Source organism: Bufo bufo, chromosome 5 (assembly GCF_905171765.1).
Source record: "Bufo bufo chromosome 5, aBufBuf1.1, whole genome shotgun sequence".
Classification (NCBI taxonomy): Eukaryota; Metazoa; Chordata; class Amphibia; order Anura; family Bufonidae; genus Bufo; species Bufo bufo.
Window position 1 is genome coordinate 198,622,438 of NC_053393.1, and position 27,675 is coordinate 198,650,112.

General features: G+C 40.8%; 1 protein-coding gene across 5 annotated transcripts in view; it reads left to right on the top strand.

Annotated features, from left to right (window-relative positions):
- ZNF236 (zinc finger protein 236) overlaps positions 1 to 27,675 on the top strand; it is a 154,701-nt gene that overhangs the window by 91,136 nt on the left and 35,890 nt on the right. For 3 of the 5 annotated variants that reach the window (XM_040432600.1, XM_040432602.1, XM_040432601.1), the window contains exons 23-28: positions 1,303 to 1,710; positions 3,404 to 3,549; positions 3,639 to 3,882; positions 9,115 to 9,294; positions 10,249 to 10,407; positions 15,299 to 15,480. In XM_040432600.1, coding sequence (XP_040288534.1) covers positions 1,303 to 1,710; positions 3,404 to 3,549; positions 3,639 to 3,882; positions 9,115 to 9,294; positions 10,249 to 10,407; positions 15,299 to 15,480 — 1,319 coding nt within the window. Of the gene's footprint in view, positions 1 to 1,302; positions 1,711 to 3,403; positions 3,550 to 3,638; positions 3,883 to 9,114; positions 9,300 to 10,248; positions 10,408 to 15,298; positions 15,481 to 16,120; positions 16,235 to 27,675 lie in introns of those variants that run through there. The other 2 variants (XR_005779072.1, XM_040432604.1) reach the window with 2 other exon arrangements.

A 27,675-nucleotide genomic window follows, 5' to 3' on the forward strand; every position in this document is an offset into this window, starting at 1 on the left:
AATAATTGAAGATCATATCAGGCGGTTTCTGCTGTGATAAAGACATTATCGCAACAATACAGCATTACCGAGAGGAGTTGCCATTGATAGGAACAGAATCAAGACATCAAGAGATCCTAATTGAGGCTCCTAGATTTCAGGATAGTCACCTCCAAAAGTCGATTTCAAAGTAAGCATACTGTATGCTTTCTTATGAAAATCTGGGCCTCTGAGAAAGACTTCTTTTTATTGTTGTGCAAATAAGGTTTTCCAGTGTATCATAGGCGGGGCCTCTCAGATTGTTGCACCATCACTCCACCATAACGCCACCCAGTGTATCCGCTTCTTGTTTGACAGTTGCTACGATTTTAGAGCCAGTAGCGATGATGGAGGGGAACCCAGGTTCACCAAATGGAGCTGCTCCACCCATAGTGCACCAAAAATGTCTTTTGTATAACAATATAAAGGAGCATTTCTCCAGATTAGAGGACTAGATTTTCATAAGATGGTTATGCCACTGTTCGTTTAAACCTCAGTTTAGAATATAGGTTAATGCTAGGTTAGAAATGAGAATAAAAATGCACTGCTTAAAAAATATTCTTGTATCAAAATTCGAAAAAATTGCTTGACAAATGAAGGTTCCTGCTTAGCCATGTGTTGAGATGTTACTGAGATGGTAAATGTTTGCAGCCTGAGACCCCAACACATCACTATCTATGCTGAACATGACACTTTTCTGTCATAACTTAGCTCTAATATTAAAATAAATGGAATTCAAAGTGAGTCTATCAGCAGTTTTCACAATACAAAACTGCTGACTGTGCTAGGTAGGACTCTGGGTATACTGGACAAATATACCTTTTGTGGAGCTTATATCATCAGGAGTAGTGTGAATATGAAGTTTTTGGCTACTGCAAATGCCCTGGAGGCGGAGTTTCACTGTGAACTGCTCTGCACTGAGCTTTCTAATGTGTATGGACTCTCCCGTAACAGATCAGGTCAGGGAAAGAAGGTTCAGGCAAGTTGAATTTCCTTTTTTTCTAGCAGGAGATGTCTGGTAGCGACTTTCCTCTCTCTTGCCACTAAAAGCACATGCATGCTTGGCCAAACCGAGCAAGCATGTGTATGGGGAAGTGTGGAGCAGGCAGCCAACGGCTATATAAGGCATATAGGCAGCCTTATGTTTTTGTTGCCTTAAAAATACAAGTTGTCATGTAGTCTTTGCTATTGAGGATATCCATGGGGGAGACCACTACCAGTGAAAATATTTGCTCCTTCATTTAGATACTTACTGTATATTTACTATGTTTCATGTCTTTGCAGGTCAAAAGCTGTTTAGCTGCCATGTCTGCAGTAATTCCTTCTCTACCAAAGGCAGTCTTAAAGTGCACATGAGACTGCACACTGGTGCAAAGCCATTTAAGTGCCCTCACTGTGATATGCGCTTTCGGACATCTGGGCGAAGGAAGACACACATACAGTGTCATTATAAAGCTGATTCTAAAAAGGTCAGGAAGCCTGTTGTGCGGAGGCATCTTTCCCAAAATGCACTTCCAGTTTCTAGTACAACTTCCAGCACAGTGGAGTCGCTCCAGCCGATAAATCTACTGAACTCCTCAACAGACCCAAGTGTCTATATCACAAATGGTTCTGTTCTGTCTGGTCAGTTTGACCAAAGTTTACTCCAACAAGGGCTTGTCGGACAGGCAATCCTTCCTGCTTCAGTATCGGGTGAGTACATAATTAGCAGATACCACTGACCCTTGCCTTGAAGTATGTCAAGACCGTTAATTTGCCAGTATTAGTAAGGACGTGTCCGTTCTCCTGACATGTCTGTTTTAGTAAATGCCTGTATTCTCATGAAATCAGGGCCGTGCAAGGATTATTGCACACACAAGCGAAGCTAAATTTTGCCGCCCCATCCCCCACAACTTGGTGGGGGTGATGTAAAAAGGAGGGCGTGATGTGACATGGAGGGGGATGAGAAATGTGACATGGAGGGGGTTGAAATGTGACATGGAGGGGGTTGAAATGTGACATGGAGGGGGGAGAAATGTGACATGGAGGGGGTTCAAATGTGACATAGGGGGGTGATGTGACATGGAGGTGGGGAAATGTGATATTTCTCCCCCTCCATGTCACATTTCTCCCCCTCCATGGCATATTTCCCCCCTATCATGTCACCCCCCCTCTATTAATGTTGTGTAAAAATAAACATTATGCTCACCTGGCCCTGGTCCCGTCTGCAGCAGCTCCCCTTCTCCTCTGTGTGGTCCTGGTATCTTCTCTCTGTGCTCCCGACAAGACTTTGAGGACCTTTACCACTCAGCAAATGAGTGGCCGCAGCTGTGTCACGTGTCAGACCAGTGATTGGCTCAGCGGGAAATCACTGCCCTGACACGTGACACAGCTGCGGCCACTGACTGGCAGAGTGGGAAAGGTCCTCAAACAACTTGTCGGGACTCGGGAGCCCAGAGAGAAGATATGAGGACCACCACACAGAGGAGAACAGCCGCAGGAGGCTGGTGGCATGCAAGTAATTAATGGGGGAAAAAAAAGTTTCATTTTTCCGTCCCCCCCACCCTTCTCAGCGCCCTAAGGCAGCCGCTTGGCACCGGGCCTGCATGAAATAGCAATTCTAATTCATGCTTTTTAATATCTTTATGCTGTGCTGTTCCTGTTATTCGTACTAGAAATAAAAAATAAAAATTACTGGGGATGTATACCTACCTGGTCTGACTGTGTCCAATCAGTGCTGGTTGTCAAAGGGGCCTGTTCCTATGCTGTTTTTCGGTAATGCCCAGTTGTCAATTTATTAATAACTTTGATGAAGGAATAACAGAGGAACGGCAGATTGCAGAGTTCTAAAAAAAAAAAAGCATTGATATTTCATGGCGAATACAATAATATGCCAAAAGAGTTGCAAGGAGAGTGGACGAGCGCTCTTTAAAGCGGCACTGAGTATAAACAAAGCCTGAGTAGTGTAACATAAAACGTATTATTTTACAATCATACCGCTTTAGTATTAAACTGAATTATTTGTTTTCCATATATATATATATATATGTGCAAAAAGGAGCAGCACTCCAACTCAGGATAAATTGAAATACAAAAAGTTTATTCACCCATGGTGTAGCGACGTTTCAGCTCCACAATTGAGCCTTTCTCAAGGTTTGAGAAAGGCTCAATTGTGGAGCCGAAACGTCGCTACACCATGGGTGAATGAACTTTTTGTATTTCATTTTATCCTGAGTTGGAGTGCTGCTCCTTTTTGCACATTATATTTCTGGTAAGCTTTATTCCGTTGAGCGTGCACCCGGCCATTTCAAATCTTGATCGGTGCTGCCTCCCATTTTGTCTTTATTATATATATATATATATATAATGTAATTTATTGTTATAATACATATATGTTTTTGTGCAGCTGGTGGGGATTTAACCGTATCACTATCAGACTGCAGCCTGGCCACTCTGGAGGGGATTCAGTTACAGCTCGCTGCTAACTTTGCTGGACAGAATGTGCAGATTTCTGGAATAGATGCCACAGGCATTAACAATATCACACTACAGGTAACCGTAATTGTCATGTAACTGTCAGCGGGGGATGAGGTGTAGCTTTTGTTCTCATTGACCCGAAGTGTGCTTTTTTTTTCTGTTAGATTGACCCCAGTATTTTACAACAAACACTACAACATGGCAGCATTATACCTCAGCCACTTTCTGGCGACCCCAGTGCAGTACAAGCCAGCAGCAGTCTACAGACCAGTGAGAATGCTGTACCTGCGAATGTTGTACTACAACCCATAGCAAGCTTGTCTCTTCAACCTGCCACAACAGCGTCATCCAACCTGACTATTGCCCCCATCACTGAGCAAGAATCGGTACTTTCTTCAAGCACTGCAGGTAAGTTTTTGCATTGGCCTGAACATCTGGGCATTTTCTTGTTGTGGCATTATGACGTTTGCTTAAACTGACCAGCATTGCATTGCTTACCATGAAAGAACCAGTAACTATACAATGGAATTTACTAATTTAGTTGTTACAACCTCCTCAATATTAATTTGTTTTTACAGACACTTAAGGGTTATTCCCTTGATATGACATTTATGGCATATCCACAGTTGTGGGTCCCGCTTCTTGAGAGCTCCGTTGCTCAGTGGTCCCCGGAACTCACATAGAAGTCAATAGAGAGAGTTGCACATACACTACTGTCACTTCTGGGATCCATACCTGTCTAGAGAACAGAGCTGCCCCAACCCATTGCCTGCTGCAACCAGGCTAGATTAACCCCTTTAGGACATCAGCCAAGATTTTTATACTGATGACCTATCCTCAGGATAGGTCATCAGTATCTGATTGGTGGGAGTCAGACACCCGGGACCCCCGCCGATCAGCTGTTTGTGAAGGTACTGGCACCCACAGGAGTAGAAACTGATGACTTATTCAGAGGATAGGACATCAGTATAAAAATCCTTAAAACCCCTTTAAAAAATAAAATAAATCATAGGCATCACCACGTCCGAATACTGTACTGTACTATTAAAATATAAAAATATTTATCCTATGTGGCAAATGGAAATGTGGCGGAATGGAAAAAAAATCTAAATAATTGATTTATTCGTCACTTGAACTCCAAAAAATTTAACAAAGTCATACACGCCCCAAAAAGGTTATCAATGAAAAGTAAAGATTGCCCCACGAAAAGTGAGCCATGCCACAGCTCCGTAAACTTAAATATAAAGAAAGGTATGGGGGTCAGAATTTGATGGGAAAAAAGATAAATATTTTTTCTAAGGTTTTAATTTTTTTTTTCAGTATGAAAACACAAGAAACACTATACAAATGTGGTATCGTTGTAATCTTACTGACCCAGAAAATTAAGGGCACAGGTCATTTTTACCTCATAGGAAACGCAGTAAAAACAAAATCCATAAAATTGTGTCGGTTTTTTCAGTTTTACCCTAATTGGAATTTTTTCCAGCTTCCCACTACATCGTATGCAATATTAAATGGTGCCATTAGAAAGTACCAACGGTCCCTCAAAAAAAAAAAAAAAGCCATTATACGGCTATGTGGACCGAAAAACAAATGTATGGCTCTGGGAAGACTTGTAAAATCTCTGCATCCTGAAGATGTTAAATACAAGGTTGGCCAGGTGTCACAATGTAGGGGGGAGGGCAGGTACATAGAATGACCAGAAAATAGGACTTACGGCTAGGGAAAGGGAAACCCTAAACCTAGCCCTGACTCCTGTCAGTATGAATGGACCTAGTAACCCTGAATATCCCTAGGAGTAGTGACCGGGTCTGAGACCACTGGTTCCTTCCCAGATGAATGAACCAGCGTCTCCCTGAGCCTAGTAAACAACGAGAAAATGGGAAGTACACTTATCTTCAATAGAAAATGGATGAGCAGGAACACACCAGCTCTTCCAACTCCAGGCATTTAATATCAACCGCATGGTATGAAGTGTGAGTCCAGACTAAATAGAGGAGCAGTAATGACCACAAGCTACACCTGGGACAAGAGGTGTGGTCATTACCAATAACAACACTGCAACAAGTGAAAAGAGATAGGCTGTCAGATAACCTAACGTGCAGCCAGTCTCTCAGATCTTCTAACCTCTGTCACAGGAGGGACCGTGACACCACGTTTACAGAAACAGCTGAGCTTGGTGTCCATACCTCATTAATTGTCAGTGCTGTATTTTGTATTATTTGTGGGCACAGCTTTGTCTGGCACGGTTAGTGAGCACCACTGTTTGGCACAATTCATGGGCACCACTAGACCAGGGCATCTAGGTGGATGTATAGCCTTATCTTGAAGAGGTTTGGCCAGGATGTGGAGTGACAGGATTTATGCCTGTGTACACCATGTTTACCTGTCCCTTTTCCCATCCACACTTTTGAATGATGTGGCTAAGCCATAAGAATTTCTTCCTGCCTAATAGGGCCTTAAAGGGAATGTTTCATCAGGAATTGACCTATTGTTTAAATAACTTTTTATGTTGCACATTTTTATTTTTATTTTCGCATTGGCCACTAAGCCTAATACCACTTCTTGGTCTGTAAAGATCACTTTACTGCATGTATCTGCTTATCATTACAGGCAGGATTTGGAATGACGCATATCACCTACATACACAGATAACACAGGATTTACCATTCACAATAGGTTATATCACAGCTTATCTGCTACCTCCTGACCTCTGCACAGGTCACAGAGCATGCCTAGAAAACTCTCCTGTAGAAGTCAATGAGGTCCCATCCTGGCCTTTGTGTCTATGATCCATGTGGTTGCTGTAAAGCAATTCTCTAAATGCTATTCAAAACAGCTCAGGCAAGATGGCAGCCCCACATAATCATGTTCTGAAAGTAGAATAAAAAAACTGCAGAAAATAAAAACAGATTAGAAAAAAAGGATGTGTGTTGCTATTTGGTTTCAACTGGTGGAAAACAATTTCAGTGACACATTTCCTTTAAGTCTAACTGCACATCCAAAGTAGATGAAATTCCTAAGGTACATCTGTATGGAGATCAAATTCCTAAGGCATTGGTCTATGTCTCACAGCTTTCTTTTCATCATTAGGAAGGTTGTCCAGGGAGATACAATTTAATTTGGTTGTTTTTAGTAATTAAACTAATAAAACTTACTAATTTTAATTGTGACATCTGAGCTAATTACCTAATTTCAGTGCCAGCCCCATGATCCCAGAAGTGTAGCTGTTGTTCTGACAGTCACGGAGCTTCCTTCAGCTCTTTACATTGGTGTCATGCTTGATAGGCCTGGCAGTCTGGCTCAGTTCATTAGCCTTACAATCCAAAACTTCACCGAAAACGGGAGGGGGGGGGGGGAGGGGGGGGCTCCACTTCTGCTACCACAGACCGGCACAGAAATTAGGTCATCATTGCAGTTTTCACAAATTGTATTAGTAAGTTTTATTAATTTATATTTCCATAACATCTGAAGAACTTTTTATATCCCTGGAAACTCCTTTATAGTTAAAAATTTAAAGGGGTTGTCCACTTTATTCTATTGTTCACCTATCAGCGGGGGTGCTGGGAAGCCAACTTCCAGCACGCCTGCTGATCAGCTGTTTGAAGAGAAAGCAGCGCTCATACGAGCACACCTTCTCTTCATTATTTACCTGCTTGCTGTTGACATTGCAGAGGTGAGCAGTGTAAATTGAGCTATGGCGTCCCCATTCACTTCTATAGGACAGCTCACATCCTTTCAAGTGAATAGGACGGAGCCGTCCCATAGAAGTGAAGGGGGATGCAATACTTGTAATTACACTGCTTGCCACTGCGGTTGCGACAGTGAGCTGCTAAACGGAAAAGAGAAGGCAGTGCTCGTATAAATGCTGGTTTTCCTTCAAACAGTTGATCAGCGGGGATGTCTGGATTCAGCCCTCGCCGAGCTGATATTGATAATCTCTCCTGAGGATAGGTCATTAATAAAATTAAAAAAAGCAGACAACACGTTTAAAGGGGTTCTCCGGGAATTAACAAAATGAAAATACTTAAATATTGCTTTATTTTAAAATATATTCCTGAATACCTTTCATTAGTTAAAATGGTTTGTTTTGCCCCGGAAGCAATCATTAGGAGAAATAAAATGGCCACCGTCCTATTAGTACACACAAAACCTGTCCTGATCACACAGCAGGGCAAGTTACTTCAGAGCAGTGAGCTAAAAAGCTGCCTTATCCTCCTCTCTGCTCTGCTTGTCAGGGATTATGATCCTGAATACAGGTGATAACTCTTCAGCTGAATCTCTGTAGGAATGGAATTCATGAGGAGACTTGAAGTACAGAGAGGATGGACAAGACAGACTGTGGTGATATGAGGCTGCATACAAGTTCTGCTGCTCATCAGCCACATCCCCACCCTCCTTTCTCTACCTCATGTCACCTCATGAACTCCATTGCTACAGAGATTCAGCTGAAGAGTTATCATCTGTATTCAGGATCATAATCCCTGACAAGTAGAACAGAGAGGAGGATGAGGCAGCTCTTTAGCTCAGTGTTGTGAAGTATCTTGTCCTCCTGTGTGATTAGGACAGGTTCTGTGTATACTAATAGGACGGCGGCCATTTCATTTCTCCTAATGATTGGTCCCTAGACAAAACAAGCCATAACTAATAAAAGGTATTTAGGAATATATTTATAATAAAGTAATATTTAGGTATTTTCATAATTCCCGGAGAACCCTTTTAAGTAAACTTAAAATAATTCAATTTCTTATTCTTTGCCGTAAAACTTTTAAATCACCTCTTCTTATGAAGCAACAGGTTAACATATTTTATAAAGGAATCAATTTTCATCTTGAACCAGTTTTTACCTCCTATACATTTCCTACAGTTCCCTGCTGTCCTCCTGGATAAGATTGTTTATCTACTTTAGGCCTCATGCACATAACCGTAACCATTTTGCAGTCCGCAAACTGCAGATCTACAAGTGGTCCATGTCCCGTCCGCATTTTTTTGCATACCTATTGACTTCAAAAGGTCTGCATTTCATGGATAAGTATAGGACATGTTATATCTTTTGAGGATGAGTTTCTTGTGCTTTCTGCATCTATAGGTCAAACCTGCAAAAGTTAGAACATGTCCTATACTTGTCCTGCCAAACGCAGACCAGTTGAATTCAATAGGTCTGCAAAAAATGCGGACAGCTCATGGACAGCTTCTCTATTTTGCGGATCCGCAGTTTGCGGATCATGAAAATGCTTATGGTCATGGGAATGAGGCCTAATTGTGACCTCTTTCTAAACCCTGAGAAGTCATGGTCTTTCTCGTGATGGTATAGTCAATTTTTTGTGGAAAGGGAACAGAAAGAATACTCCTGCCATTGATTTGACGCTTAGTCAGCCATGTCTTTATAAACCTGTAGCATGATAGCGTACAGAAATGACTTTTTCTATTTTGCAGTCAAGAAGCCTTGAAAAGTTAATCAAACTGCATAATTGTCCTGAAAATCTATGCGATCCCCGGGGAGTCATTTATATTCAGCGTTGATATTGACTATGCTTCTGCATGCAGATGTGATCTTGACATAGCTAAATGTGAATTACAGTTTTACAGTCTTATAAAGGCTATAGCATGTGTTTTACAGAATGTTTTCTTCCTCTGCAGCTGGACAAGACCTTTCCCAGGTTATGACGTCTCAAGGCCTAGTGTCCTCATCTAATGGACAGCATGAGATAACATTAACCATTAATAATTCCAGTTTAAGTCAGGTTCTGGCACATGCAACTGGCACCACTCCTACTACCTCATCGGGTTCCCCACAGGAGATCACTCTCACTATATCTGGTTAGTTTAAGATTTCCACGTCTTGTTCCTTTCTTCTTTGTATGTAGTTGATGCATAGCTATTTGCTTCTTTTCACTCAATGGCTGGTGAATTCTCAGCCATCCACTGTACTAGACAATTAGATTGAAGATTTACCTAAAATACTTGGAAATTATCATTATCGTGGACTGTTTCCAATATGGCTGTTCAAGGAAAAATTACTTCATGATACAAACTAATGGCATTTATGAATGCTGCCACTGCAAGTTATCAACTTTTTTTTGTGGCACACTACCTACTGCTAAGGGAAACTATGAGAGCAGATAATGCTTATTGTACTTTTTTTTTTTTATACTTATGGTACTTTATTCAACACTCTGCATAAAGTGTAAGCCAGACAGGGGGCTTGCCATAGAGCCTATACGGAAATTTCCCAGTGGGTTTGTGGATAATTAAAAAAAAAAAAACCAATCCACTTGCTCATTCATCTTGTCATACTATCGCTGGAGGCAGCCTACTTTTTTGAGGGCCAACCTGTATTTCATTATTTTGTGTGTCTAACCTTTGTGTTTATTACAGCTCAGTCTTAGGGGTCTGGTGCATTTTCTGCTTCCAACAATCCATGTAAAACAGTTATATAATCCATGCAAATTTCTAAAATCTTGTCACATGACCACAGTTTCTGTCCGTTTCTGTTCTGCGCTTTCTGCGGATCAGATGCGGACCCATTCATTTAAATGGGGCCGCAAAATATCTGCACAGCACACCGCGTGCTGTTCACATCCGCACGTCCGTTCCGCAGCCCCGCAAAAAACATTGAACAGCTTTCGTCACTCAGCTATTGGACATTAGTGGCATATCCTAGAGATGGGCCAATATAATTTCCTTTGACTATATATGCATGTATATTGAGAGTAGTACTTTGTTAAGACCATATTTTTCCAAACCGTGATTCTGTCAATTTTGCTAATTTAGGACAAGATATCATGCAGCTGGGCCCTTCAGGAAGCAATGAACTAAATGGAAACATGAGACTGCATACACCTGCAATTACCAGCCAGGCTCCAGAAAGCTCCCTGTCATTAAGCAATGATCACATGTTATCACAGGCCACTACACTAACTACTACTTCAGGTATCGCCATATACTTTAGTCTTTTTCTTACATTTTTAAAGTATAAAAGTCAATCAGAGGTAATGGGTAAGTTGCTTTCTCTGTACGTGTTAAGAAACTACTATGTTCACATAATGCACAAGTTTGTGTAAATATATTGGAGAAACTGAAGCACAAAATACTGAGGAAGGGAGAATGCTTAACTTGCCATCTCAGAAGATCTCTCAAAACAGTGATTAATTTGGACATTATCCAGATCACTCGAAGCTGTGCCTCAGAACATATAATGAAGTATATTAACTTTAGATTTGGTGTAAAACATTTTTCATTAAGCCCACCTCCTACCCCACCCACTGATCATCCCACACAGTGTTTGCTAAGGTAGAAAGGACAACTAACCATAGCCATTACAAAATGGGTCCCAGTGAAAGCTGCATATACCTGCAGTTCTCACTCTGACCCAGTTTCTAAAGGCTGTATCTCTCAGTTGCTCAACTAGCACCGCCTTCTTCGTCTTAGATTGTCACCTTTCAAACAAATCCTTTAGAGTACAAGGATCACATATCTAGCTGCTACACAGCCTGAGATATCAAGGGTTATACTAGCCCTCCCCTTTCAGCTGGCTTTGATCTCAGCCAGCCCAGGAGGAGAGACACAGATCTTGCTCTCTCCCTGTATAACTGTACATGGTCCAAGGGGAGGATAACATGGATTTCTGTGCATGTTATCAATCCCCCCACCCCCATTAATCAGTGAGCATGCTTGCATATGGGGACTTTTTTTTCCAGAAAAAGAATGAGAAGATGCTCATCTAATCACCACTCTGTATTTAATGAAGCTGTTCATTAACTCCACGGCCCAGACTTTTACCAGTTTTTTGGATCACGGCATCAGATAAGTCCCACCAAACAGCCCACAAACATCAATAAAGTTTTCATTTTACACTGTCCTTATCCTGTACATACCTGACCTTTAGTGCATAATATCAGGCCGCTTGTCTAGCGACATCTGTTACACACTGCAGTAAGAGCAACTATCACTAGAGATGAATATGTAATGTATTTCTGAGAGATGGAAGAGGTTTCCATCAGTCAGAAAATATAGTGGGGGAGAGTTATCAATTATTAGTTGTCAATAGCAACCAAACTGATTCCACATTTAATTTTTCAGAGCTCTTTGGAAATGTACTGATAAATCTGATTGGTGGCTATGGGCCACTAAGCCAGTTTTTCTTTGCACCAATTTTGATAAATTCCCCTTGTTTTCTCTCACTGCCTGTCGCCAGAGACAATTCTTTTAAATTAGTTTTACAAAGCCATTATGAAAACCAGAGCAAAGTTGGCTCCTGTACAGGGCTGCACAGTTCAGACGCAGCACTGAAATAGGTGTAATGTATTTTTCCTGGCTTTGTGGTTATTTGCTGGTATGTAAGAGTTCATTCAGTAACACCTGTTCACACATGAGTCCTTTGCATCATTTTTGGCTGCATTTTATTTTCAAATTACAGGAAGAAATGCCGCAAAGGTTTGAACAATTCATTGGTGTCAAATATCTCCCTTGAAACCACATGCCCTTTATACCCATGTAAACCTGGCCAGCTTTTTATTTGTGGAAAGTACGCTCCAACTGTAACAATCGTACTGTAAACTTAATACAATATTTATGGGTCACAAAAAAAAAAAATGGCTCCCTTCTTTTCATCTTCCCTACTGAAAACCATATAACAACAAAAACTGGAGCCAATGAGAATGACAGATAATCCCGCACAAAAAACATATGCTGTTGGAAACATAAAAATGTTATAAATCTTGTGTTACAGGGACATGAAAGCAAATTAGTATATAGTATGAGACTGGCACTCCCACGTAGGAGTCTCTGGATTATTAACAATATTAGCAATATTTATTATATTACATAAAACAGGAAATGTAAATAATGCTGCAGCAAATGTATAAATGATTAAAATATAAGAAATCAATAAAAAAATTCAATAAAATGTCCAATAAAAATGTCCAGAAGATATCCAAAAAAAGAGGGGAAATGGATCCTTAAATAAAATGGAATGCACGTCGCCCACACTATAATGCGATATTCTCAATCTATATACCGTATTCCATATATCTATGTCAGTCTCTTGTTTATATGGCAACCTCATTCCTTTGGTATGAGCAACACATATCCGATATATCTGCATCGATCTCTTGATTATATGGCACACTTGTTCCTTTAGTATAAGTAACAAGTGTCCGGTATTTCGTTACATCAGATACCACTGGATTATTATACTTCAGCAAGAATAGAAGAGAAAAGTCTGATTTTACTTACAGTGTCCTCACACTGTTTATGGTTTTGATGTTCAGCGTCTCACCTCGTTCATACGCTGCCGCTCTTCCTCGGTTGATGTGTCGTAATCTTGGATCTGATCACGTGACCGTAGCTGACGCTCGCGAGAGGTGGACTTCTGCTCACCCGATCCAAATAGTCGCTAATGCAGACTTTCTTTTAGTTCATCAAAACCAGTGTAAGGACACTGATTCCCTCATAACCAAGAAGCAGCGGTTAGGATTCTTCCATTAACAGGCTCTTTGGAGTATTTAGGAATTAGAATTAGTCCGGTGATACAAGAGTATAGTAAATTGAATATTCTCCCTACTATTGAGAAATTTAAAGATAAAATCAGCGTATGGCAAAAACTCTCTCTTACTAAAGCAGATAGAATAGCATTGATTAAAATGATCCTCTTACCGCAGATACTATACAGGATCACTGCTTGCCCAATTTGGATCGAGGACATTTTTTTAATCGATTGGAACGTCTCTTTAATGACCTCATCTCGGGCAGAAATAGAGTGCGGATTAAACAAAAATTTCTATGGCTCTCTGTTGAGGACAGAGGTTTATCCCTGCCTTTTCTCCAGGGTTACTACCTAGCTGCCCAGACTCAGTTGTTTATGAGTGGTCTTGGCAATATCCACGGTCATTTTACCCGGGAATACCCAGGCCCCAAACAGAATATATTTTACATCTTAGAAACTGGATTTATGGGGACGAGAGGAAAACATTGCCTTATTAGTAAAACAATGCAATTGGTATGGAATAAGATCTAATCGATGTTAGGTATATCGTATACTTTAAACTTCACTCCACTATGGTACAATGTAAATCTTAGAGAATTTCAAGTAACGGAGTATAGCCGGTTTTGGGTAAAAATAGGTTTCACGTTGGTTGATCACATTGTCTCTTCGGGGTACATTAAAAAGATGGAAGAGTTAATAGGGAATAATATAGGTGATCCCCTCATTAGGTTTAGATATAGTCAGATTAAACTCTTTTTTTACGTACCAGGAACAAAAATGTTTTCTTGGTTTTTTTCTTGGTTAAAGCACACGATTTCACAGAATTTTGTTATAAGTTTAATAAGAATAAGTTTTCTATTTAACAGATACACAGAAAAATTATGGATAATTTAAGCACGATTGTTAAATTTAAGAGTGAAGTAAAATGGAAACAAGACATAGGGACGAACAATACTATCAATTGGGGAACTGTATATAAAAATGTCATGAAATCTTCACTGTCTAGTAACCACAGGTTAATTCAGTTTAATATACTTCATTGATTGTACTATACCCCCTCTATGTTATGCAAGTATTATAATACCTCTACGCATAGGTGTCGGAAATGTGATAGTGAACAAGCGGACTTCCTGCATTTGATCTGGTCCTGTTTGGAAATTCAGTCTTTCTGGAGTAAGATATTTGTAGAACTCAGAACATCATATAATCCCACCCTGAGTATAGCTAGGAACTGGGGGGCGATTAAGCAACCTGAGATAATAGTATGGGTTCATTTAATCAACAAGGTAAAAGAATATGAGAGACTTGCTATGCAAGGGCGGCGGCAGAAAAGGTTATGGGAAGCAATTTGGAAGGATTGGGTACCTCTTTTTTTTTTTTCTGACCTTTCCTCAGCATCTGGGACAGGGGGTGGGGTCGAGGGAGGGCGGGGCGGTGTTGGGGGTAAAAATATAATACCTGTCTGGAGTCATTCCTGGTTGAGATGTATGGTATTGTTGTTTGTTTTTGTAACTGAAAAAGGAATTTTCTAATAAAGATTTTTTTAAAAGAAAAAAAATTTGACAGAATTGCTAATTTATACTTAGTTGCCCCTAAAAAACGTAATAACAAGTGATCAAAAAGCGTAATTTACTCAAAAATGATACCAATAAAAACTACAATTTGTCCTGCAAAAATCAAGCCTCCACACAACTCCATAGAAAGAAAAATAAAAAAGTTATGGGTCTTGGGAAGCGCCAATGCAAAAAGATCTTCCTTTTTTTATTGAACAAAAGTAGTAAAGCAAAAAAAAAAAAACTAGATGTATTCGGTATTGCTGTAATCGTACTGACCCAGAGAATAAAGATATGTTATTTATACTGAAAAATGAACGCTGTAAAATTTATAACGTAAAAATTGCTGTATTTCCCATCTCCCTCTCAGAAAGAGTTTATAAAAGTTAATCAGAAAGTTATGTGTGCTGCAAAACTACACCGTTAAAAACGACAACTTGTCCCGCAAAAAACAAGCCCTCATACAGCTTTATAGATGGAAAAAATAAAAAAGTTATAGCTCTTGGAACGCAATGATGAAAAAGGAAGAAAAACGCTTGGTCAGTAAGGCCTAAAACAGGCTGGTCACTAAGGGGTTAATACATATAATGCAGTGCTTTTTTTGTGAGTTTGTATATGATTACAATGCCTGGAAAGACTACATCCCCCAGTATGCAGATTTTTTAAAGATTCTGAATCATCCACGCTTGGTGGCAAGTTGTGCAATTACACATGTATGTTTTATCACATCTCAAAGGTGTGCATAGTTTTTACCTATACTGAACCAGTGTTTTTACCTTCTCAGAACTGACCACATCGACTGGCAGTCTGCCTTGCACAACATCAATCACTCAGTCCCCTGTGTCTACACAAAATCTGGTTATGTCATCTGGAGTAGGAGGAGACGGGAGTGTAACCCTGACATTGGCAGATACAGAGAGCATGCTAACTGGCGGGCTCGATGCTGTGACACTTAATATCACACAGGTATTGGCTGAATTTAAAATTCATTATAAAGTATGGTTATTTTAGTAATATGCTATAAAGGGCCATCACGGGATGGTCAAGTCCATGAGTTTTACAGATCTGTAGTAAAGTGAGGAACCGCACTCAGTTCAAAAGGTGTCACCGGTGCCAGTCAAGGGCTGTTAGGCCGTTATCCAAGTAATGAAATATTGAGGCACTCAGTTTGAAAATTTAGCAATTCAAGTATAGTTTTATTTCATATTTTCTGCATCATCCATTTGCCCGTGGTATACATAAATTACAGAATATTTCTGACCGGACGTTTCGGTCACGATGGACCTTCATCAGCGGTCATATTATCTGTAGGGTGGGTAGAGGTATTCCTGGGGCGCTGGAATCCAGCTGATGAAGGTCCATCGTGACCGAAACGTCCGGTCAGAAATATTCTGTCATTTATATATACCACGGGCAAATGGATGATGCAGAAAATATGAAATAAAACTATACTTGAATTGCAAAATTTTCAACCTGAGTGCCTCAATATTTCATTACATGAGTTTTACAGATGGCATGATTCAAAACCTTAGAAGTGGACAGGAACATGAAAAATATGACTAAGTGATGGTGGACAGTCTGAGCTGGTTAACTCCTTACATTTTAGGCTGTATGGGATGAACAAACAACACTAAGGGGAGGACAAGTACTTTGTGAACTGGAAATATGATAATATTCCACCGCGGACAATGAAGATCTGGATATAATAAAGGAAGGAAGGGTGGGTAAAGTCGTTAACCACAAAAGTATATAATATGTACAGTTTTTGTGGGATCAATCATAACATTTACATTTTTCTGCCGTAACCTACAATATCTTTGTGGGATAATATAGGATTCTCATGTGTAGATATGTGCGCAAACATGGTTTGTCACAGGTTTATGGGGCAAATCTGTTAAATCAGTAAATGCTGATTCTCCTGTTAGGACACCACAGAATGTCCCTCACTCAGACCACCCTCCATAATGGAAGGGGCCATCTTATAAGAAGAGACAAACCCTCAAACTAGGCAGCTAACCACCTTAGCTTTAATTACCAAACAGATCATTGCTAATAAGTTGAGTAAAGTTCTAGATTGTCTTCAAATAGTTTATGAGAAAGGTAAACCCACTTTGAGGTAGTTAAGCAGCATCAATCAGAGCAGTGATGGCTAACCCTCGGCACTCCAGCTGTGGTGAAACCACAGCATGCTCAATTCATTTCTATGGAGATCTGAGAATAACCAAGCAAGTGTGTATCTTGGGAGACGTAGTTTTACCACAGCTGGAATGCCGGAGGTTAGCCATCACAGTATTAGGGCAATAAAACAATGTATTCTCTTTTTTTTTCTTTTTTTTTCTGTAGTCTCATTCTGCAGTTTTCTGCTATGTCCACATGTGGCAGATTTGTTACCAAAATCTTTGCAACAATCTGATTCATCTTAATAGAGCTTTCCTAAACCTTATGCAGATGAATGGAGCTTAAGTCATAGAAAGTTTTGCAGAAACTCTGGTGTGTGTGTGTGAGTGTACCCTTATAGAACACTCCTATTGTTGTCCTATTTTGGTTACCAAAATAAAAAGGTGTTCCACTAGTTGGGACTGCAGTCTGAGTCTCTTATGGGGCTCATAATGTAGTTTCCCCATATCAGACACATAGAAACTAGGGGAAATTTTCTGGGCAGTTACTTTATGGCGAGAACATACAATCTCCATGCAGATGTTGCCCTTGTTCAAATGCAAACCCAGGACTCCAGTGCTGCAAGACAAAAAAAAAAAAAAAAAACTGATGGAACTCCACTTAGGTTTCACAATGCTAGCAAGAGATCCAGCAGGCTGTTCCGGCAGAGAACAGCCTGCTGGAGCTCTCTGAATCTGGCATTGCCTGGTGGAACCAGAATGCCCTCTGGCCCATTGACTACAATGTCGTCCGTCAGAGATCCGACTGCTACCCGGCAAATATATGGGGGCCCGACAAATAATGCTGCAGTATCGCCTGGCAATGCTGGATTCTCTGCCAGAAGAGCCTTCTGGATCTCTTGCCGGCAGTGTGAAACTAGCCTTACTACTTTACCATGGTGACTCTGCTATGGAAGAGAAGAAGAAAGTAAACACTTTATAAAAAGAGGTTATTTTCATATATACCTTCTCTTTAATGTGGTATATACTTACAGTAATAAGTGCCAATGTGTATCAAGTACCAACCTTTACATTGACCATAGAGATCAGTAATCCTTAGCTCAATAATAATGCCACATTGTAGCACACGTATGTCTGTCCTACTCGTTGTTCTATAAGTTGGCAGCTGTATAGCAGCTTACATAAAACCAACACACACTTACACATTTTACTTAAGTAGTTTTACAGCCTTGATTATAGAACAGTCATGTACTGGATTTAGCAGAAATATATGCGCATATATACTTGTAATGCGTATGTGCCAGTAGCTGCGTAAAGTGGTTGGCGCTTTAGTGAACTCCATCTTCATCATAGACTGTAAAGATCCCGTAATATTTTATGCAAATGCTACATAAAATAGAAATTGCTGGCTCATAAAAATCTAATTAATATACCCTCAGCTGGGTTTCATTTACCCTGCAGCGTTATGCCAAGCCTGGGTTCTCTCTGAATATTATTGGTGTAAAAATAAATTAATGAAAAGAGATTATAGTAAAACACTGACTGAACATAAATTAATTGCTCAATATGGCCCCGAAAATAACAGTCAAGAGGAAATGTTAATTGACGCAGCTTGCAGGGATTCATTTCTAGTAAGTTGTCTTAAGTAGAAACCAAGTCTCCGAGCTGCTGAGAACATTAGCGCTAATTCAAAGAGGCTTCTGGGTAAGGACACTTAATCAAGTTGTCATTTTGTCTCGTACGTAGGAAATGCAATTTGAGGTTTGAGAAAATTCTATTGGGTGGATGACTTTGACAAACAGCACCTGGTGCTCACAGCCTAAGTAAACAACTAACCTTATCAACTAGATTTCCTAAAAATAACAGATTGAAGGATGACTTGGAATGACAGACATCTTGTAGTGCTATATCTTTAAAGATTATTATTTTTTTTATCAGGAAAATAAACCATGAGCAATGCACTTCACATTTCATTATTGATACATTTTTGAACTGAGAAGCACAAAACAATGCTCTATAAAAAGCCATCTGTCCGTTCTGCTCATAGAGCCTATAATTCAGATTGACAGAGAATGATTGGCTGAAAACCTGGGGACGTTAACCTGTTTGTGTGAGGGCCATACTGCATTCTCGGCTGGCTGAGAAAAGTTAATGTTCATTGTAAGAGCCCTGGAAAGCTACCGTGATTGGTACTTTACAACTGCTATTGAAATAAATGTATTATAAATAATTAGCACATGATTTCACATCTGATGCTATAGCTGTATTATGTCTGAGAAGTGGTGGCTGAATTAGTAATTTCAAAACTAAAACAGTGTAGCAGAAGTCAGGGTTAAAGGGGTGTTCTAGTTCTAACAAGTTATCCTATATTCACAGGATGTGGTCGGACGCCCACCGATCACGTGAATCGGAGCTGGTCAAGCATGCACTGTGAGACTCCATTCATTCTCTATTGAACTGCCCTAAATAGCCAATTGCAGGACTTAAAACGTGTATGACCCTCTTTAGCAATAGAGCACCCACTGAATGACTTTACTTTCCCCAAATCTAATACACTAGTCCTTGTGTTTTTTTTTTTCTCTTGCCAGGGAAAAACTCCAGAACAGAAATCTACTTCAGTCAGGAGCTGGAGTAGATGTCTGGTGTAATATGCACCAGTGTTAGGGCAGTGGGTGTGTAACCACTGCTCCAACCAATAGTTTTAACTTTGGGCTAAACCTAAGGGTGTTATCCTGGCAGTATCCTGGTCTTCACAGTTTAGCTCCTATACAGGGATCTGGCCTACTCTGCAAGGGAACCACTCAAGCCACTCGTGTGGATCAGAAACAGTCTGATAGTCAGGTTGATGTCAGGGCAGGCTAAATACAGGCAATCTGGAGAGCAGTGCACGGTCAGGATAGGCAGCAGAGGGTGTGAATACAGTAATCAGGCTCAGTTCGGGTCAGGAATCAGCCAGAAGTCAGTACAAGGGCAGACAAACATAACAGCATGCCTTGCAGGAGCTAGCAAACTGGAATAATCTATAGCTCAGGCACCTTGCCCTAGGGGAAGGTGCCTTAAGTACCCTGAAGTGGCTAGCAAAAGGCTGGGGAGGACTAGGGTGCATGAATGCCTGCCCTTTAAGAGCCAGAGGGAGAGCGGGCATATGCCCTATAGAGAGTAACAAGAGGCCTTTGCTGACAAGGAGCAGGCTGCAGCCTGCCAGGAGAACAGCACACGGGATTCTGGTGGCTGGACTTGCTGCTAAGGAGCAGAAGAAGACTCCCACCTGTGGGCTGCCTCCCTCTACCCACACCCTGCCCACTTTAAGGAAAAAGGATGAGGTTGTCATAATTAGCGAAAAAGTCGCAAAACAGCCATTGCGACAAAATATGCCACTTTTCTACACCAGAAAAATAAGCATAGAACATGGGTGCATTATCCACCAGTGTCTTCATCATTTTACAACTCCATTTTATTTGTATTCACCATATTTTTCTGTACTTTAAACATATAATCTGTATACTTAAGTCTGCATGCCTATTGATGCAACCACTGCCTTTCTCAAAGTAGATTGAAACGTTCACTGATAATTGCAGGCAGATTATTGCATCTAAAGGAATAACCCCAATCATGCTCACTCGGTTCTGTGTACTAATACTTGTCTTAATGTATTTCCCCGAGCTGCTTTGCATGCATATTATTTTTGTTGTTTGTCTATAACTGAATGTAACTCCCACAACTTTAATAGCTTTCCAACACTATGAAACGCTTAAAGCTAAAATACATATAAATATGAACCGATTGAATTGTAAAATCACAATGCTGAAGGTACCAGAATCAGAGTTCCAGTATGTCACGTTTTCAGTTATGATGGATTCTTGTCTGCACTAGTCTGGTGAAAATATATTGCAATGAGCACCTTAGTGTATTGCGGATCCTCAATACACCCGGCCGGCACCCCCCATAGAACTGCCTATTCTTGTCCGCAATTGCGGAGCTGCAGCCCGGAAGTTCGGGGCCACGCTCTGGATATGCGGATGCGGAAAGCACATAGTGTGCTCTCCACATCCATTCCTGTCCCATTGAGAATGAATGGGTCCGCACCCGTTCCCGATATTGCGGAACAGATGCGGACCCATTAGCGGATGTGTGAATGGAGCCTAATGTATACGTTTTTTGTATAGGTTAAATGAATGGGAAAACCGTAATGTGAATCCACCCTAAGGCCTCTTTAACACGGGCGTTGCGGGAAAAGGTGCGGGTGCGTTGCGGGAACATGCGCGATTTTTCCGCGCGAGTGTAAAACATTGTAATGCGTTTTGCACTCTCGTGAGAAAAATTGCACATGTTTGGTACCCAACTCCAAACTTCTTCACAGAAGTTCGGGCTTGGGATCGGTGTTCTGTAGATTGTATTATTTTCCCTTATAACATGGTTATAAGGGAAAATAATAGCAATCTGAATACAGAATGCATAGTAAAATAGCGCTGCAGCGGTTAATAAAATAAAATTAAACTCACCTTAATCCACTTGATTGCGCAGCCGGCATCTCTTCTGTCTCCTTCTTTGCTGATTGCAGGAAAAGGACCTGTGGTGACGTCACTCCGGTCATCACATGATCCATCACCATGGTAAAAGATCATGTGATGGATCATGTGATGACTGGAGTGACGTCACCACAGGTCCTTTTCCTGCAATCAGCAAAGAAGGAGACAGAAGAGAAGCTGGGCTGCGCGATCAAGTGGACTAAGGTGAGTTTAATTATAAAAAAATTTTTTTAACCCCTCCAGCACTATTTTACTATGCATTCTGTATTCAGAATGCTTTAATTTTCCCTTATAACCATGTTATAAGGGAAAATAATAATGATCGCATCTCCATCCCGATCGTCTACTAGCAACCGTGCATGAAAATTGCACCGCATCCGCACTTGCTTGCGGATGCTTGCGATTTTCACGCAACCCCATTCACTTCTATGGGGCCTGCGTTGCGTGGAAAACGCACAAAGAGGAGCATGCTGCGATTTTGACGAAACGCACAAGTGATTCGTGAAAATCACCGCTCATCTGCACAGCCCCATAGAAATGAATGGGTCATGATTCAGTGCGGGTGCAATGCGTTCAACTCACGCATCGCATCCGCGCGGAATACTCGCCCGTGTGAAAGGGGCCTTACAGTGTTACCTTTGTTGTAGCTTGAAGGCTATAGGTGATCATAGATCATTTTTTGTATTTAATTTCATGTATTATAGGCTAAAAAACAAAGTAGTATAAAGATGGTTGGGGATGCTAAAGACACACAAAACAAAAAAGGTTTATTTTAATCAAAGTAGAAAGTGAAGTAAGTGATACAAAATCCACTATATTATGGCAACAGGTCCAATTGCTTAAATGGCAACTACTCGCCAGAGGTCTATTAGCAAATGGACGCCGAGAAACCCAAACAGCGGTTTCCAGAGCAAGTGCACCTCAGGAAGGTGAAGGCAATTGGACGTGTGCCAATATTGGGTGTGCAGCTGTCATGCACGCAGCTGATCAAACACTCAATAAGACTTAGAATGGCAAATGTACTAGAGAACACTGCAAAAAACACACATACTGCTCAATTGCCTCTAACTTCTCAAGAGAGCATAGGGGAAGTCACCACTGTATGCAGCAAAATCTCCGCTGGTGACGAACCCCAACAGTGTTTCTATGAACAATTGCCAGGAGCCGTATTGGGGAACACCTCAACGACATCCGAAAGTAAGAGGACACCCCAGTGGCGAGACATGTCGCAGACTATCATGCGAATGACCCTAATGTCATCCGCTTTCAGGGTATTGAAGTAATCAGGCCATCTCCTAGAGGAGGACATTTTTAGAGTGTTGCAGAAAGAAACACAGTGGATTTTCCACCTTGGCACTGTGCGCCCTAAGGGATTAAATGATCATGTCTCTTATTCATGCTTTTTATAGCTCTCCCTAGGGCATTGATGACATCTACCTCTTGTGTCACTCATCTTTATTGACCGCTCTTATGGGAGGCATCACTATTATTAATGGTGAGAATTTAACACATTTATTTTTTTATTTATTTTTTATCACTATGATGAAAGTATTAAGAGGTTGCATATCACCCATTATTCCATTTTTTACCTTTACTCAAAAATTATGGTGATACACCCTTTTCACAATTTATGCGCCATATCACCTTTCCGGTTAATTCTGCGAGGATCTTATACACTTGGTACATACATTTCTTTAGGTAATTGTGTATGGCATATGCATCCGGCATCTCTGCCTGGCCCTTTCGTCTTTTCATTTATACCACAGTTTTTTTCCGCTAAGCAGCCGCTAGAGGTCTCTATTGTACACTGAAGCTAATGCTCCTGTGGAACCTCCCTCTTGTGCTGACAGCACGGCTTCCGGACGTAGCACGTGATTCTCCGTATCCACTGCATGTCGGTCCCAGACGCTGAAGAGGGCGAACCGCTTTCTGAGTGTGGTAGGTGGAGATATTCCTTTAAATGGCTTGGATTGTGGCGGTTGTTTCACGGCCACCATAGAGCCGGAGCGCTGCCCCTGTTTGAGAGGGTTGGCGTGCCACTAGCACCTACATAAAATTTATTTGCTCTGTTATTCTGCTACAAACAACGGCTCCTGATGAGGCATCATTAGTGGATGCAGAAACGCGTTGAGCCTATAAGATAGTCAGCTAGGTAGTTCCATTAGGGCGTGTAGGGCAATTGTTCATAGAAACACTGTTGGGGTTCGTCACCAGCGGAAGTTTTGCTGCATGCAGTGGTGACTTCCCCTATGCTCTCTTGAGAAGTTAGAGGCAATTAAGCAGTATGTGTGTTTTTTGCAGTGTTCTCTAGTACATTTGCCATTCTAAGTCTTATTGAGTGTTTGATCAGCTGCACACCCAATATTGACACATGTCCAATTGCCTTCACCTACCTGAGGTACACTTGCTCTGGAAACCGCTGTTTTGGTTTCTCGGCGCCCATTTGCTAATAGACCTCTGGCGGGTAGTTGCCATTTAAGCAATTGAACCTGTTGCCATAATATAGTGGATTTTGTATCACTTACTTCACTTTCTACTTTGATTAAAATAAACCTTTTTTGTCTTGTGTTTTTAGCATCCCCAACCATCTTTCTATTATTTGATCACCGGTACTTACTAGGGGTGCATACCCATTGCTATTTGTAAAATACAAAGTAGACTGCAGTACAAAGTAGGCTACAGAATGCAGTTCACTAGTAATCCCGCCGCACTGGCTGTCTGACGACACAATACACAGCTCCTCCGTATCTTGAATGATCTTGTAAACTCTTTTAGAACTGATTTGGTGATAGATCAGCTTGGAAGATTGTTTAGAAGAGAAGAAAGAGGGTCTGGAAAATGAAGACTTGTGCCAAAGTCCATGTTATTTCCTGGCTTAAACGTGGACACCACACCCACTCCTTAAGCTTTGTTCACCGAGTGGATTTTTCTAGTGCGGATTGCACGCTAAAACCCACGAAACAGCTGAGTCTGAGCGGCTGTTTATGCAGCCGTGGACTATTTCTTTGTGGTTTTCCAGACCTTGCTAAGAAAGGATATGTGTTTTCTTGGCTCTGTCCAAGCAGACACTGCCGGACGCAGCGGCGGATTAGCCCTATTGAATGAGGCTAAAGCCACAAGCGAATCCACATTTATTCAAAGTGCAAAAATTGGGCAGACACTTTCCCCCCCCCCCCCAAAAAAAAAAAAAAAATAATCTGTCATGCGAGCATATCCTTAGAGACCATGGCCACTTGTTAACGTAACTTCCAAATTTTGGCAAGTGAAACATGTTTTTTATGCATTTTTGGCTCATGATTTGCAACATTTTGTGGTTTTTAGTGTTTTGGTTTTATCAAAAAACTAAATTCTCCAAACATGGTGTTTTTTCAGGTGTTTCTCCCATAGGTTTCTCAATAGAATTTCAAAAATACCTGGAAAAATTATTGTACAGAAGTTACACTATATAGAAAAACACTGGCTATTTGAGTATATACTAAATCGGCTATATGAGTATATATTAAATGAACTGAATGTTGGTTGCAGAGCCAATTCTTTAATAAAAGTGGTAACTTTAAGTTTGCAGTTTTAATTGAGCAAGGAACAGATGCACAAGTAAAAATCCAAGTGTGTCGACGTATTTTAGAATTTGGCACCAGAGTCATCTTAATAGAGGAGGATTGAGGGCAGGAATACAATGACTTTGATAGTGGCTTAACTATTCTAAAGATCCAAAGTAAATGTGTCCACAAATTATGAGAAATAGGCAAACCTAGAGAAAAAGAGAGGTCATGACACAATCTTGTCAACATTGCCATGATCACATTCGACCTAAAACAGTGGTTCTCGATCGAGTTTTCTAAAAAAAAAAAAAAAAAAAAAAAGGTGAATTACAAAGTTATACTTTTGAACAGGGGCGTAGCTAGAAGTGACTAGGCCCCACAGCAAATTTTTGTATGGGCCCTCCCGCACACTTTACAACTCCCTCCTCCTGTGTAAACCCCACTCCTTTGGCTAGTCACGATCTACCACGCCATCCTTTTCCTATATAATATATATACACTGTCTGTCATGTAACATGATTGATAATGCTCTGTGCCTCTCTGTGACATTTTTATTACAAAATCACAGTGAGATAAAGTTGTCCTGTGATTTTGTAGTAAGAAGGTGACAGAGAGGCACAGAGCATTATCAATCATGTTAATGCTCCGTGTCTCTGCTGTCCGGAGCGGGGCTTGACACTCTTTCACGCAGCGGATTCCACACACAGGATCCGCTCGTGTGAAAGACCCCTTACATGCTCAGATTATCAGTAACAAGCATTCTCACTAGGGTTGAGCGTACTGATCTTCGAAGCCAAGATCCAAAGTCAATTTGCTTTAAACTCCGTTATTGCCGAAGTCTTGGGAGACTTCGGTCAATAACTTCGGTATTTGATTATTTAACTTAAAACAGATTTTAAACCGGTATCTGAAGTCAGCGTCAGAACCAAGGTACCAGTCAGTCCTGAAGTCGACTTCTGATACCCATTTTAAAATCGGTTTTAAAAAAAAGCAAAACACAGATTGTGCCTTAGGGCGTGCCGTCCTTTATTTTTGACTCCTGCAGAAATTTCCTATCCTTGCCCGTGGAACCGCCATCCGGACATACAGGCATGTAATGCACTTTGTGTCATTTCCATTTTTTGCCAGCCCCATTGTAGTGAATGGTTATACATACAGGCCTAAAAAAAAACTAATGGACATGGGGAAAAATTCTATTGTGTGCATGAGCTCTAATGTTGATGTTAGGGTTGAGCGAAACCGAACTGTAAAGTTCGGGTTCATACCGAACTTTAGGGTTTTTTTGCATCCAGACCCGAACATTTTCGGAAAAGTTTGGGTTCGAGTTCGGTGTTCGGCGATTTAATGGCGCTTGTTGAAAGGCTGCAGGGCAGCCAACAACAAGCGTTTAACTCGTGCGCCCTTAGAAGCCATCACAACCATGCCTACTAATGGCATGGCTGTAATTGGCCAAGTGCAGCATGTGAACCAGCCTCTATATAATCTGGAGTCGCGTAGCGCCACAAGTCACTCTGCTCTTACTAGTGTAGGGATAGGATGCTGCTGTGAGGGAGAGAATAGGAAAGACTCTGAAATCTGCACTTGGTGTGAAGTCTGCGATCTACAGCGTTTTTTGTTTGGGGGTGCAATACTACATTTTTGTACCCTGCCCTGAGCCCAGTGAGACTGAAAAAAAAGTTTTAATCCATCTGTTAGGTGGGCGTCGGTGGCCATTTTGTGCATCAGCAGTGCACCAGCACTGCATATGTGCCAGGGACAATCATTCAATCCTGTTCTTGTAGTTCAGTGGCCGACATATATCCATTTTTAAAGTGCACCTGCACTGCATATGTGCCAGGGGAAGGGAAAATAATAGTCTGTAAGTTCAGGGACCCAGGGGGTGACATCCCCATTTTTTTTCTGTAAAGTACCCCTGTGCTGCATTTCTAAGAGTGAAATATAATCAGTTAAATCCATCTGTTCCATTGTGGGGTGACATATTTACATTTTTTGTTGTAAAGTACCTCTGAGGCCTGCACTGCATATGTGACAGGCAGGCATATAAATTCAGGAAATCCATCTGTTCCATTGTAGGGGTGACATCCACATTTTTTTATGTAAAAAAAACCCTGTGCTTAATTTGTGAGATTAAAATATAATCTCTGTTAAATCCATCTGTTTAATTTATGTTTAATATGTTTAAATATTATGTTAAATCCTTTTTGGGGCAATAAAGTATCTTTTTGCCCTGTACTGCATTTCTGACAGTCCAATAAAACCGCCAAATACTGCAGTTAAATTTTTTGTTGAAAAATTCAAATTTTTGTTGCTAGGAAGTACATTTGCGGCCTGCGCTGCATTCCTGTCCGTCAAATAAAACCAGTAAATACAACTGTTACATTTTTGGCCTTCAAATTCCCATTTTTGGGTGTAAAGTACCTCTGAGGCCTGCACATGTGACAGGCAGGAACATAAATTCAGCAAATCTATCTGTTCCATTGTAGGGGTGACATATCCACAATTTTTTATGTAAAAAAACCCTGTGCTTAATTTGTGGGATTGAAATATAATCTCAGTTAAATCCATATGTTTCATTTATGGTTAAAGAAACTTTATTGCCCAAAAAAAGGGTATCTTTTTGCTCTGTGCTGCAATCCTGGTAGTTAAAGAAATACAGTTAAATCCATCTGTTTCATTGTGTGTCAAAAACTTTTTTCTGGCAATAAAGTACCTTTGCTGCCTGCACTGCATAGCAGACAGGGCAATAAGTAAAAAAAATTCATCTGTTCCATTGTTAGGTGACATTAACCCATTTCTTCCGTCAAAAAAACCCTGCTCTGCCTAGGTGACAGGGACCTAAATTTCCAAAATTCGTCTGTTCCATTGTTGGGTGACATTAAACCATTTTGGCCGTCAAAAAAAACCTGCTCTGCATTGCTGACAGGAAACTAAATTTAGTAAAAACGTCTGTTACTGATTGGAAGATACGCGACT